General features: G+C 44.3%; 1 protein-coding gene across 1 annotated transcript in view; it reads right to left on the reverse strand.

The window, feature by feature from the left end:
• Nucleotides 1-872: 872 nt before the first annotated feature.
• Nucleotides 873-14,094, reverse strand: part of POP1 (processing of precursor 1, ribonuclease P/MRP subunit (S. cerevisiae)) — a 35,214-nt gene continuing 21,992 nt past the window's right edge. The window contains exons 12-16 of the mRNA XM_010863538.1: nucleotides 11,010-11,125; nucleotides 8,795-8,986; nucleotides 7,401-7,555; nucleotides 2,805-3,146; nucleotides 873-1,840 (exon numbers count right to left, since the gene is read on the reverse strand). Of these exons, the coding sequence (XP_010861840.1) occupies nucleotides 1,189-1,840; nucleotides 2,805-3,146; nucleotides 7,401-7,555; nucleotides 8,795-8,986; nucleotides 11,010-11,125 (1,457 nt within the window). The 3' untranslated portion in view covers nucleotides 873-1,188. The remainder of the gene's footprint in view (nucleotides 1,841-2,804; nucleotides 3,147-7,400; nucleotides 7,556-8,794; nucleotides 8,987-11,009; nucleotides 11,126-14,094) is intronic.

The following is a 14,094-nucleotide window of genomic DNA, read 5'->3' on the forward strand; positions in this document are numbered from 1 at the left end:
CAACTCCTGGAGTTTACTCAAACTCATGTCCATCGAGTTGGTGATGCCATCCAGCCATCTCATCCTCTGTCGTCCCCTTCCCCTCCTGCCCCCAATCCCTCCCAGCATCAGAGTCTTTTCCAATGAGTCAACTCTTCGCACGAGGTAGCCAAAGTATTGGAGTTTCAGCCTCAGCATTCAGTCCTTCCAAAGAACACCCAGGACTGGTCTCCTTTAGGATGGACTGGTTGGATCTCCTTACAGTCCAAGGGACTCTCAAGAGTCTTCTCCAACACCACAGTTCAAAAGCATCAATTCTTCGGCGCTCAGCTTTCTTCACAGTCCAACTCTCACATCCATACATGACTAGTGGAAAAACCATAGCCTTGACTAGACGGACCTTTGTTGGCAAAGTAATGTCTCTGCTTTTTAATATGCTATCTGCTGCTGCTAAGTCGCTTCAGTCATGTCCGACTCTGTGCGACCCCAGAGACGACAGCCCACCAGGCTCCCCCGTCCCTGGGATTCTCCAGGAAAGAACACTGGAGTGGGTTGCCATTTCCTTCTCCAATATGCTATCTAGGTTGGTCATAACTTTCCTTACAAGGAGTAAGCTTCCTTTAATTTCATGGTTGCAATCACCATCTGCAGTGATTTTGGAGCCCCTAAAAATGAAGTCTGACACTGTTTCCACTGTTTCCCCATCTATTTCCCATGAAGTGATGGGACCAGATGCCATGATCTTAGTTTTCTGAATGTTGAGCTTTAAGCCAACTTTTTCACTCTCCTCTTTCACCTTGATCAAGAGCATCCTTAGTTCCTCTTTACTTTCTGCCATAAGGGTGGTGTCATAGTTCCTGATTAAAAAAAAAAAAAGGATGCAAGAAGACAACCAGAGTTTATAATTATTTTCAGCCAGAATTACACAGGCCAAGAAAGCAAAATACAAAAGCTTTTGGCTCTATATGCCAAATAATTTTAAAATATCACAGTGAGGACAGGGAAAGATGGAAATCAACGAGATTACTGGAATGATGTAAACATTTCATCTATTTGCATAAATACGTAAGTTTCTTTATTCTCGTTTCCAAGGAACTTCACATGATGTCCTGAAACAGAAGGTGGGGCAGGGGGAGGGGAACAACTCTCTGGTTGGTTGTGAGACTTGGCAAACACAGTTCTTTTCTGTGCCGTGATGTGAACCCACGTTCACACCTCAATTGTGATTCTTGCAAACCGATACTGCAAGGAGGCAGGCGGCCTCAGCAACACAAGGCCCCTGTCCAGCCCTGGCTGCTTGGACAGCATGTCCAGCAAGCCCGTCAGGCTAACAAACCCCAGGGCTTCCCCACAGCCAACGGCCATGGAAAAATCTCCCTGTGTGACAAAGCCAAGGAGAACTCTGGAGCAGTGAGAAGTCACAATGGGGAGGGGGCCTGACCACAAGCCCAGGGTCAGGGGCTGGGGCCCGGCCGCAGGGCCGCCCTCTGCCAGGCCCTCAGACGCGGCACGCCCTTGGTTCAGCCTCTTCTCTAGCTTCTTCTTCTCCTTCTGTTTCCGGATCTGGCTCTTGAATGGGTCGCTGTGCTTGGGCTCCTGGGGCCCATTGTACAGCCGATCGCGGGCGAGCTGCAGGAGATCCTCCTCGGCTGGGACGCAGATCAGGGTGTGCGGGCCAGGGCTGCCCTTCCCCAGCAGGGCCAGCCTGACCCACACCAGGGCCCTGGGGAAGGCGTCCAGCACAGCCGGGCAGGCCTCTCTGGTTAGTCCTTGCTGGCCTCTGCCGGCTCGCTGGGTCGCCTGACGGCCCCCAGGCCTGGGTCCGCACCAGGCTGACAGCTGCCTCAGTAATCTTCTACTCCTGCGTGAAGGGGGAGACAAGCCTTGTGAAGATACTTTGTTCATGGAGAAAATAAGCAATCAGGAGACTGGTTTGCTAGAGTTCATTTGCTTTTTTGTTGTTGTTTAATACTCAATGTGGGAAAGGATCAAAGCTTCAATTTAAAAAAAATTAAAACTACACATTTTTACATTTTTGTAACGATCCGTTTCAGGTGTCTACTATTTCAAGACTGAGGACTAAAGGTTTAAAGCTGAAGACAGATTAAAAATAAGATGATGGGGTAGAATCTAGGCTGTATTCACAGTGGGAGGGTTAAAAAGTAACTGATAATTTTGATGGAAAAAGAAAGCCTAAGGGAAGGATATTTGTATGAAAAGTCAGAAGGAAAGATACAAAATTACAAGGTATTATACAGAAAAATAAGTATAAAGCAAAGGGGTGGCACACTTTTAAAATCAGAGCCTAGAACAAAGGGTAAATGATAAGCAGAATCTAATAGCCTACAGCAATACCACGAGCACACATTCCACACATTCCCCTCGGTGATACAACAGTATCACAATGAGAATGAATGAATCACCTCATCGGCCACAAACACAGGTTACTCAAAACCAATGAGAAGAAATCTAATTCAGCGATTTAAAGAAAGCTTGCAGGGGTTCTTCATTCCTTAAGACTATAACCGCGAGGGTACTGCTTTGTGAGCAAAGACTAAATGAAACAGGTCATAAATGGCCTTGGGTTAGATCTATTGAGGTGGTATTTTAAATCATTTCAGCTAATCATGCCCCAAATCAAGTGTGTATGACTTCAGGCTCTTCCCCGGGCCCTTAAGGATCCGCTGACTTTCCCTGCTAGAAGGTCTGTAAATTCACTTGGCCTTTGTGTAAAGGCACCATGACAACTTCTACATCCTGTGGCCAGGGTCAGTATCAAAAAACAGACAATCCAAAAAAGGCATCCGGAAGTCTTGAGCACTTACCTCAGAACGCAAAGGGGGCTGCTGGCGGCACTCTGGCTGGCCGCCTCCTCGGTCCCCATCCCGGCTGGACAATCTGTGTCCATGACTCCCTCAGGCCCACTGGAGTCACGCAGGGGTGTGCCCTGGTCGTCAGACAGCTGAGCAGTCCTCCCAGGCTCGGCAACACGAGGCACCCCATTTCTGCTCGAGCCACTCTCCCCACCACTTGGAGAGGAAGCTGCAGACGATTCCTCTGGAGCCTGGACTCTTGACTCCCAGTCTCGAGTTAACTGCTCCCAGGGACAGTAAAAAGGTGCCAGGGTGCCAAGCTTAACGTAGTTGGGCCGTTTTGCAGGAGGACGTCTAATGGGAATCAAAAAGGAAAACCAGTTTTGAACGATTTAGGATGGACAATCAAAAGAACCATGGGCACTGAACTCCATCTCTATTTAAAAAACAAACCTGCAGGGACTTCCCTGGTGGTCCAGTGGTTAAGAAGCCACCTACTGATGCAGGGCACACAGGTTCGGTCCCTGGTCCCGGAAGATTACTGAAGAGCACACCGAGAGCCCATGCTCCAAAACAAGAGAAGCCACCAGGATGAGAAGCCTGCACACCACAGCAAGCAGTAGCCCCCACTCACCACAACTGGAGAAAGCCCAGTGCACCCAAAAATAAACTAATTAATCAATAAAACCCCAAAATAAACAAATAAACATACAGAAAAGTTTTCAAAGAAATATGATTTTTTTAAAAATGATAATAACCAATTCTCCTGGCTGAGCTTTTTTTCTTATTGTTCGGTTTTTGCTGTAACAGATAATGCACCCACAAAGTCGCCCCATGGGCACCCCTCCTGAAGGACTGCAGGTAAGGTGTGCTCCTGCAGCTGTGCAGTGACGCCCCTGCACTCTCAACAGGGTTTGAAGTTGCCAAGGTGCAAGATGGAGGATGGTGAAGTTTCTCTCACCCTTGACCTCTGGTGACCCCACTATCCTCCGCAGAGTCACTGTCATCATCGGTTTCTCACATATCCTTCTACAGACGTTTTTTGAACATACAAGCCGATAATGTACATATTTCTCTCTGTTTTTACCCATCTTGCACAAATAGTGGCAAAAAGATCCTGCGCTCTTTGCTTAATCTTATTCATTTAACAAAATATCTAGGAGATCACCTTATATCAGCACATCTAGACACCCTCACTCTTCTGCACGAGGCTCATGGCCTCAGCTATCTAGACAGACAGGGCATTATCTTCTGCAGGGCATTTTGATTATTTTCAAGCTTTTGCTTCCACAAATGCTGCTGCCATGAACGACCTTGAACACGTTGCACAAGGACAAGTGTGTTCACAGGATCAAGTTCCGGGAGTGGAAGTGCTAAGGCAGCGAGTATTATTAGCACTTGCAATTTTGATGATTATCTCCAAACTGCCCTCCATATGAGTGACACCAGCTGACCTTTCCAGCAACAGGTAAGTGAGGGCAAACCTTCAGAAAGCCACAGACGAGTGGGAACCAGGGCCTGCTCTGGTACGTAACGACCCCAAGAGGTAGGGACCGGCCTGGTTACGGGCCCTTCTGGGCAGGGGGACTCTGTGAGAGCCTGCGTCTTCAGACTGACGGTCATCTCGGGGACAGGCCCAGACCATCCTTCTGACTTGGCTTCTTACTATGTGCTGCACCCTAAGACCCCAAATGCACATGACCCTGCACCGGGGCTTCAGTGTGAGCCTGTATCCTGGAGATGGAACCAAACGCGCTCTGGACTCTGAGAGGGGCACCTGGTGAAGAACTCTCCCAGGGTACCGGCCTCACCCAAACACCTTTAAAAAGAGAGATGGACAATTTACAAAAAAGAGATAAAAAACGGTGAAAACACAAAAGGGGAGACAGAGGCGAGCTGCAATTTCACTCATACCTGCTGCTAATGGAACGCACGTTCACGTCTTTGAAAGTTGGCAACTTGGAGGTTCACACGTAGGGCTAACCGCATGTTTGCTCTCCCACTTCATCACTGCCCACCACCATCCTCACATCTCTCTGCTGATAAGCCTAGATCCCACAGTTCAGTGCCTGCCTGACTCTTTGCAATCCCATGGACTGCAGCCCACCAGGCTCTTCTGTCCAAGGGATTCCCCAGGCAAGAGCACTGGAGTGGGTTGCCTGCCCTTCTCCATAGTTCACAGAGTCACTCCCTTTACACATACCCTCAACTCCTTCCCCCTGGCAAAGCCCATCCTGGTTACATGCAACCCTCCCCCTTCCCCAGCCCAGGACCAGACTGGCAGAACATGGCTGGGGAAGAGCACGCAACCGTCCTGAGGGGCCTCACTATCAACACACAACTCAAGTGGGCTCTTACATTTCTTACAAATCCCCTAGGTTTCTCCCGGTCACTCCATCTTCCACTGTCCAAGAACACCGTTTACATCAATTCCTCGCTCCTTAAATCTCTGACAGCCTCTCTCCCCCTTATTCCTAGATGACAGCCTTGCCTATTTTTCACTGAGAAGACAGGCATGGTTAGAAGATTACTACCCAACCTCTCTGCAGAGTCTAGCCTACCTAAATCTGTAGCATTTCAGAGTCAGCCTTCCAGCCTATTAAAATGAGAGCGCTGAGCCTGATTCTACGGAACGCCACCCCTTCCCCTGGTGCCCTGATGCCACCCCCTCTTCCCTGCTTGAGGGCTTTGCTCTTGCAAGTTAGCCTCCCTCACCTCTCCTGGATCCCCCCACCAGCCTGGAAACATGCACTTCCAAAAAGAGTAAGCTCCACAAGGGCAGAACTGACTTTGCCTGCCCTGACCGCTGCTGTAGCCTCAGGGCCTAAAAAGGTTTTCGACACATGGCAGGTTCTAAATTAGCACGTGTTAAATGAATAAATGGGACAAATATGTAGAGACGCATAGGGAAAGCTGTTCATGGAAGCATAGAGCAAAAAAGCAGAAAGAACATAAAGGGCCACTGATAAATCACAGAATAGCCACGCTGCACCAGCCAAACCTGGCCCACTGCCAGGCGCCAGGTATGACCCATGAGCTAGGGATGGATTTACACTCTTAAATGGCAGAGAAAAACACAGGAGATTAATATCTTACGGCACATGAAAATGATAGGAAGTCCACAGAGTGAGCTGGAACACAGCCAGGCCCTCGTTTACACCAAGTGCTGGCAAACTTATTCTGTAAGGGGCCAGATGATAGCTATTTCTGGCTTTCTGGGCCTTGTGGTCTCCATGGGAACTGCTCAGCTCTGCAGCATGGTGCAAAAGCCGCCACAGAGGGTGTGTAGAGTCGTATTTATTGATGTGGGAAAATTTTCCATAATATACAGTTAAATGAAAAAAGCAGATTTCAAAATAGTATATGTCATATAATGCTTCAAAAAAAAGATTCCAACTTCCCTGGTGGTCCAGTGGCTAAGACTCCACGCTCCCAATGCAGGGGGCCCGGGTTCAATCCCTGGTCAGGGATCTAGATCTCACATGCTGCAGCTCAAGTTCCTGCACGCTGCCACTAAGATCAGAGATCCTGCCTGCCGCAACTAAGACCTAATGCAGCCAAATAAACAAGTAATTTAAAAAGTAATTAAATTTTTAAAAAATTTACATATAGAAAAATCTGAAGGATGAGACATAAGCATTTCTGCCCACGACTATTTAACAAGCACAGAGAAGACCCTGCATGGGAGGCATAGGACGGCTGCCCTCAAATGGCCTGTGAGCCAGAATCCAGGAACCTCTCGCCACTCACTCGCCCACTTATTCGTCCATCATTCAAACCACAGCTCATCTGTTCATCATTCAAACCTGGAAAGTCAGACAGGGCCCATCTCTGTGGCTTCAGCCATGCACAGGAGAGCACGACCGTGGAGCTCAGAATCAAGGAAACACAACATTCAATTATTCACCCATTCATCAGTCAACAAATACAAGTATTCGGGCCCACTGTGCACTGACCAGACACAGCAGATGCCACAACAAACTAGAGGGTTTCTGTGCTTCCAGGAGCCTACTGTATTTCAGCAGGAAATACACGTGCCCAAGGCTTCCTTTCCTGAGTATAAAGGAAATAGAGCCTCTCATCGGCCACTCTTCCAATGGAAAAAGAAAAGAAAACAGCCTAGATGGACAGACAGCAAAATGTAAAAACAGTGCATATCTCCCTGGACAAAAAGAATACACTGATAAAAGGAATATACTAGTTTATAAAGTATTTTTATATGTTTCCATACTTTGTTCAAAATTTCATAAATATATACTCCATTTATAACCATTACAAAAAAAAAAATACAATGTCCATTTTTAGGGGTAGGGGTCAGTAGTGGGAATCTGTTAACAAGCGCCTGGAACTCAGGTCCACAGTTCAGGAGTTCACCATCGTCACTGAATCAAATAACCAAGAGAAGGGTTTGTAACCTGCATGAACTATAAAATCCAGCGATAGGGCCATCTCCTAACTAAGTAATGTCTTCTTAAATTATGTCTCAGGAATGTTGACAAGTCTAGGAACTCCACATTATACAGTCAGGAGTCCCTGAAGCCAGGAAAAACATTGCTGGTCAGTGTGCCTTCCCTTTAAGACAGAACACTAGAGAAGCCAGTCTCTTACCTCTTGTACTTCTCAAGAAGATGTTTCGCTTGCTCTTCAGCAAAGAGAACCCCAGCAGGGCAGTCTGGGAAATCATCTGGGACATTAGGCGACCTTTTATACTGAGAATGCACTAAGGTTTCTTTTAACCCTCCAACTCTTGCACCTCGATAGATCTAGAAGAAATCCCAGAAAGATTCTGTCATTTGTATGGGGAAAGTGGGAAACCTAAATACCCATCACAAAGAGAAAGAATAAATACACTGAGGACTTACTCTACAATGAGTTACCATACAATAGTGAAAATGAATGACTTAGAGCTTCATCAATCATTACGGAAAAAAAAAAATCTCAATGTTGAGTGAACAGAGCAAGTAAAAACATGTCAAATTTAGCTATTTTTTTAATTTATTTTATTAAAGGATAATTGCTTTATAGAATTCTGTTGTTTTCTGTCAAACCTCAACCTGAATCAGCTATAGGTATACATATACCCCCTCCCTTCTGAACCTCCCTCCCATCTCCCGCCCCATCCCACCCCTCTAGGTTGATACAGAGCCCCTGTTTGAGTTTCTTAGCCATACAGCAAATTCCCGTTGGCTATCTATTTTACATATGGTAATGTAAGTTTCCACGTTACAAATTTAGCTACTTTAGTTTGGGATACATACACACACAATTAATAAAACTATAAAAACGTGCATGATAGCAACAAACACCAATAGGGCCAGTGATTCCTTTGGAAGGAGAGAAGGAAATGGGATTGGAGAGGGATAGAGTGCTTCCAATGACCCTTTTATGTCTTCTTTCTTAAGCTGGACGGTATCCAAGTGTCACTTTCTGTATACTTGAAACAGCTCGTAAGTTTAAAGTTATCTTTAAAAATAACCCCACTCCTAAATGATTAAATATCTTCTGTACTATGCGTAAGGACTGAAATTAATTGCCTGCATGAATCCAACAGTCCTACATGTCCTTTATGTTCTCAAAGTAATTAGTTAAACTAACCAGGAAAACTCAAACACACGTTAGATTTTTAAGAAAATTTTTAGCTGCAGTTAATAAATGGATCCACACAAAAAACAACTGTATTATACACATCTATAAAAATTAAATACTTTGTTTTTAAACTACAACAAATTTCAAGTAAAAAAAACCCCAAAAAACCTCGTTTGTTGCCACTACTATTCAAAAATCAGGCCACTTTTAAAACCTCAAAAGTTCATCAAATGTCCGCACAACTCTTATTAAGGAACCTGGCTCCAGGGACTTTATGAAATTATCTCGTATCCAAGATGATAGCTCAAAGGGCAGAAAACTAGCACTCAATTTCTAGGCCCTGCATTAAGTCAGGAACATTTTCAGCACTTGGCACTCCCTAAGAGCATACCTTGAATGTTGTAAGTGTTACTTACAAATGGAATCCAGAACGCCATGCCCCAGCCCTTTGGGAGCAGGATATCCCAGCCGCTTCCCCAGCCTCGTTGCTCATCACCCGTCACTTTTCCTGGTTGTTGAATCAAAAGTATAGGAACCTTGGATTCATGGGGACCTAAAAAAAGTTGTGACCCGGGCACCAGCAATTCACTCCTCTTCCGGTTTAAATCCTAGAGTGGAAGAAAATAATTCAAGACAAACAACTCTAGTCTTCCGGGAGATCCTACTGGGTCTCTCTATAAGCAGCTTTAGAAAGTTAAACACTCTTTTAGGAAGAAAACATTCTCAGTAAATAAACGTGAGCCATTTTTAAGTACAGAGTACTCCTCCCAGGAGTAGCACCTCCATAGAAGTGCTTTGGTAGAAAATGCCACATTGTCTTAAATTTGGTCTAGAATATACTAGATGATTCAATGTTCTAAAACAATATACATTCATTCTGCTCTTTCTTATATCAGGATTAATCTTATATTTTAACACTTTTACATTTACTTTGGTTAAGATTGGTGGTCATGGAGTAAAGGAGGTATGAATAATTAACAACTTCTCAAGGGAAGCAAGTCGGATAATACTCCAGCTCTTTGAGAAAATTTCTCATCAGGTCTTAAAACAGAAGGTGCTACAAATTATCTGTCAGGTGGACTGGAGGGAGTGGGTAACAACACCCTTTCAGATTTTTCTTGCCAGCTGTCAAAGGAGATGAGCAGGTAGGAGAAGCCGGCCACTCGACTGAGAAGACTACAGCAGAGACCACCTCCACCAGCTACAGAGTTTAACTCATGAACACCCTTCATGCATGACCAAATCTTGGGTCTCCTTTTTTTAACCCTTAGTCATCCCAAAGTATCTATGTCTATAGCCCCAGTGTTTCCTCCTGAGACAGATACCTGTCTCCTGGACATCTGCTCCTGGGACAGCCCAAGGCCTCTCAAACCCGGTTTACCTGAGATTGAACTCATCTTCCCCACTGTTTCACTCTCTTCCTGAAGGACACACAGTTCTCACATCTCATTCACTCATTCATTCATCCTTTCAAATATTTACTGTTCATTCATTTACTCATTCATTCAAATATTTCCTGAGCACTTGTGCTACACCAGGCACTTTGCTAGCACTTGGCAAGATAGGAGCGACAAGTCAGACCTGGCTCTGGCTCTCTTTCAGCTGAGCTCTTAAATCCAAGCGAGACTGCTGGAAGCTAACCCACAGGCTTCTCCTTTCTCATGTCCCATCTCAGAGTCTTGTCAGTTTTACTTCCCAGGTGTATGTTCCAAACCCCAGCCCCTCCACTCCAGCCGCACTGCCACACTTCAGGCCCCCACCGTGCCATTTGGACTATTTTAAGGACCTCTTTCAAGGCCATCCAACCACGCATCCTCTCTCCAGCTCCTCGGGCCGCCTTTTCCCCATCCCTAGTCTCCACAACACTGCCAGAGTGAAATCTAATCATGTCATGGCCGAGTTTAAAATCTTCAATGGTCCCTAGTCTTCAGTCTAAATCCAAGGATGCCTCAAGATCTTTTACCCCTGATCCCCGTCTTAATCTCTTCAGTTCCATCTCCTGCCTCACCCTTAACTCCAAGATGCTGATCTGCTTGGAGATTCCTGAACAGGTCATCCTGGTTTTGGCCTGGGCCCTAGCCCTTCCTCTCAACTCAGACAATCCATTCTCCATCGTAGCCTTGGCTCCTGGCCCCTGGCCCCAAGAAGTCTGGTTAACTCCGACCATCCACCTAAGAGTTAGCTCAAACATCAGCTCCTCCATCTGGGAAGCTTCCCCCAATTTCCCTAGTCCGGGCTCAGTACCCATTCTTTGGGCTTCCTTCATACTCTGTACTTCTTCAACTGTATCCTAGGCATTTGCCCCATCACTGAACAATACCTGGTGCTGGCAGGAGCTCAATCATTGTGAGATTACAGACAGAAAACATATACGGGGAAAAAAATAATGAATGAAAAACATATTTAAACCATAAGATTATCATTTTTAAGAAAAAGTCTTTGTATTAATCTTTTCTAGAGATTCTTCTTCTCTAAAACAGAAAAGAGAATCATTGTTTATATCATTAAGTAAAGGGATCAAAAGTCTAAAAATAAAAGGAAGTCTATAGGCGTCTATAAAGTATGAAATAACTTTCATGGTCTCTAGAGTGATGAATTGCAACCTGTTTTCATGACTTTACCATTAGTTACCTGATCTGAGATTTTATTCTCTGTGACACTCTTACAGATATCTTGGTTCCAGAGAAAGCTATGTGAACACTCCACCGGCACACCCTCCAGAAGCAGCTGTCTAACTTTCTCATTATCTAAGAGGGAAAAGAAACAGCCTTAAACCACATTCTTTAATTTAGGTCAGTAAGGGTCAAATTCTAAATGATGCTAGGGGACCTTCTATTAGAGGAAAATATTCTACAGGCATTTACTTCTCTAGAGGAATTTATTTACTTGAATAGAAACTGTAATTCTTACAGTTGGTTTCATAACCTGTGAAACAGTGCAGACTCCTAAACTTACTTGACATTTATTTTTAGTGTATAAGATGCAAATATTACATTAAATTGCCTTGAAATAACTGCCTGATTCCACAGGGAAGATTATTCTAGGCATCACTGCAGAGGCAAAGAACCACTTCTTGATCATATGCTCTGATTGCACAAGTTATACTTTAACTACAGGCTTCAGGGCTCTTTATATCATCCCTGACCCAAAAGTCCTGAGCTAAGAGATACCATCCTTTTTTTCTGTCCTTTTATTTCAAGTCTCTAATGACCCTATTTTTATTGAACTGAGTGAATCCCCCTTCTGTAAAATGTATTGCTCTCATTCTTTTCAAATGAATATTTTTCTGTGAACTATGTTGTTTCATCCCTTTAAACGAGCCACACCGGCCAAAAAGTGCTCCAGCGGGGAAGGCAGGGCGGGGGATCGTTTCAGTTATAAACATGCATATTAATAGAAGAGATATCCTATAGGAAATTATTTAAACACCAGGGGGAAAAACGTCTTTCAGATTTTATTTTGTTGTACTGAAGAATTAGAAGAAAAAAAAGAAAAAAAAATCAGACAATTCATGAGTTTAGGCTAAGGTCCTAAAATGCCAACACAGAAGATCACTCAATAGAACATACCCACATGAGTCTGATGGCTGAAAGAAAAAAAAAAAAGTTGGAAGTGACTCTGCAGTTGTGATGCAGTGAGACTGTGAGATTGGTGGTCAAGACGGTTCAGAAGGCCCTGAACTCACTTCCTCACGTGGGCACAGCACAATCACAACTGTTTACAGAGCAACTACGTACGAGAACATCTTGAAGACCAGCAGAAAAGACTTCCTACGGCTAAAGAAAATAAGGAACTGGAGAGGAAAGGTAGAAACCTGGTATAGTCAAGCCACACACTCCCCAGGGTAGGCGGATGGGGTAGGTGACCCACAGAAAACAGGAGGAGAATCACAATTGCAGAGTGTTCCCAAAAGAGCAAAGGGCCCAAGCTCCACATCAGGTTCCCTAGCCCGGGGGAGCTGTATGGAGAGGACGAGCTCATAGAACAACTGGCTTTGAAGGCCAGTGGGCTTGACTACAGGACAGCTGGAGGACTTCAGGAAACACAGACCCCACTCTGAAAGGGTGCACACAAAATCTACATGCTCCAAGAACCAGAACCAAGGACGTAGTCTGAAAAGAGCCTTTACTTGCTGATTTTAAAGCTTCCCAGAAACGCAGGAGGCAGCTGGGAGTCCTCCTGGGGACACCGACCTGGCAAGGATGTGGAGGGAAGGGAATCCTCATACACTGTTGGTCGGAATGTCAACTGGTGCAGCCAATATGTAAAACAGAAGGGAGCTTCCTCAAAAAAAACAAAAATCAAACTACTACACAATCCAGCAATTCTGTTTTGGGGGACATTTTCAAAGAAAATAAAAACACTAAATTGAAAAGATATGTGCATCCCTACCCTCACTGCATCATTATTTACAATAGCCAAAGTATGAAAGCAACCTAAGGGTCCATCAACAGATGAACAGTTAAAGCATATGTGGTATATATACAATGGAACTCTACTCAGCCACAAAAAAAGAATGAAATTTTGCCATTTCCAACAACATGAATGGACTTGGAGGATATTATGCTAAGTGAAATAAGCCAGACAGAGAAAATCAAATACCAGATGATATCACTAGTATGCGGAATCTAAAAAATTAAGACAGAAACAGAGTCATAGATACAGAGAACAAACTGGTGGTTGCCAGAGGGGAGATCTGTGGAGGGATGAATGAAATAGTTGAGAGAGATTAAAAGACACGAACTTCCAGTTAAAAAATAAGTAAGTCGTGGGGATGCAATGTACAGGACTGAGGATATAGCCAATGATATTGAAATAAATCTTTATGATGACAGATGGTAACTAGACTTATCTTGGTTATCATTTTGTAATGTTTTTTCAAGATAAACTTTAATTTTCTCTGAACTGATTTATATTAGGATCATACCACTCTAATGGCAGAAAGTGAAGAGGAACTAAAGAGCCTCTTGATGAGGGTGAAAGAAGAGAGTGAAAAAGCTGGCTTGAAACTCAACATTCAATAAACTAAAGATCATGGCATCCAGTCCCATCACTTCATGGCAAATAGAAGGGGAAAAAGTGAAAACAGTGACAGATTTTATTTTCTTGGGCTCCAAAATCACTGCAGACGGTGACTACAGCCATGAAGTTAAAACATGCTTGCTCCTTGGAAAAAAGCTATGACAAACCTAGACAGCATGTTCAAAAACAGAGACATCACTTTGCTGACAAAGGTTTGTATAGTCAAAGCTATGGTTTTTCCAGTAGTCACGTATGAATGTAACAGTTGGACCATAAAGAAGGGTGAACGCCGAAGAACTGATGCTTTTGAACTGTGGTTCTGGAGAAGACTCCTGAGAGTTTCCTAGACAGCAAGGAGATCAAACTAGTCAATCCTAAAGGAAATCAACATTGAATATTCCTTGAAAGGACTTATGCTGAAGCTGAACTTCCAATACTTTGGCTACCTGATGCAAAGAGCCAACTCACTGGAAAAGATCCTGATGCTGGGAAAGATTGAAGGCAGGAGCAGAAGTGGGTGGCAGAGAATAAGATGGTTGGATGGTATCATTGACTTAATGGACATGAGTTTGAGCAAACTCTAGGAGATAGTGAAGGACTGGAAAGCCTGGCGTGCTGCAGCCCATGGGGTTGCAGAGTTGAACACAACTTAGCAAATGAACAATGAAAGCCTTCGAAAGAATTTAATACATAA

The sequence above is a fragment of the Bison bison genome, unplaced genomic scaffold (genome assembly GCF_000754665.1).
Source record: "Bison bison bison isolate TAMUID 2011002044 unplaced genomic scaffold, Bison_UMD1.0 scf7180017864491, whole genome shotgun sequence".
Lineage (NCBI taxonomy): Eukaryota > Metazoa > Chordata > Mammalia > Artiodactyla > Bovidae > Bison > Bison bison.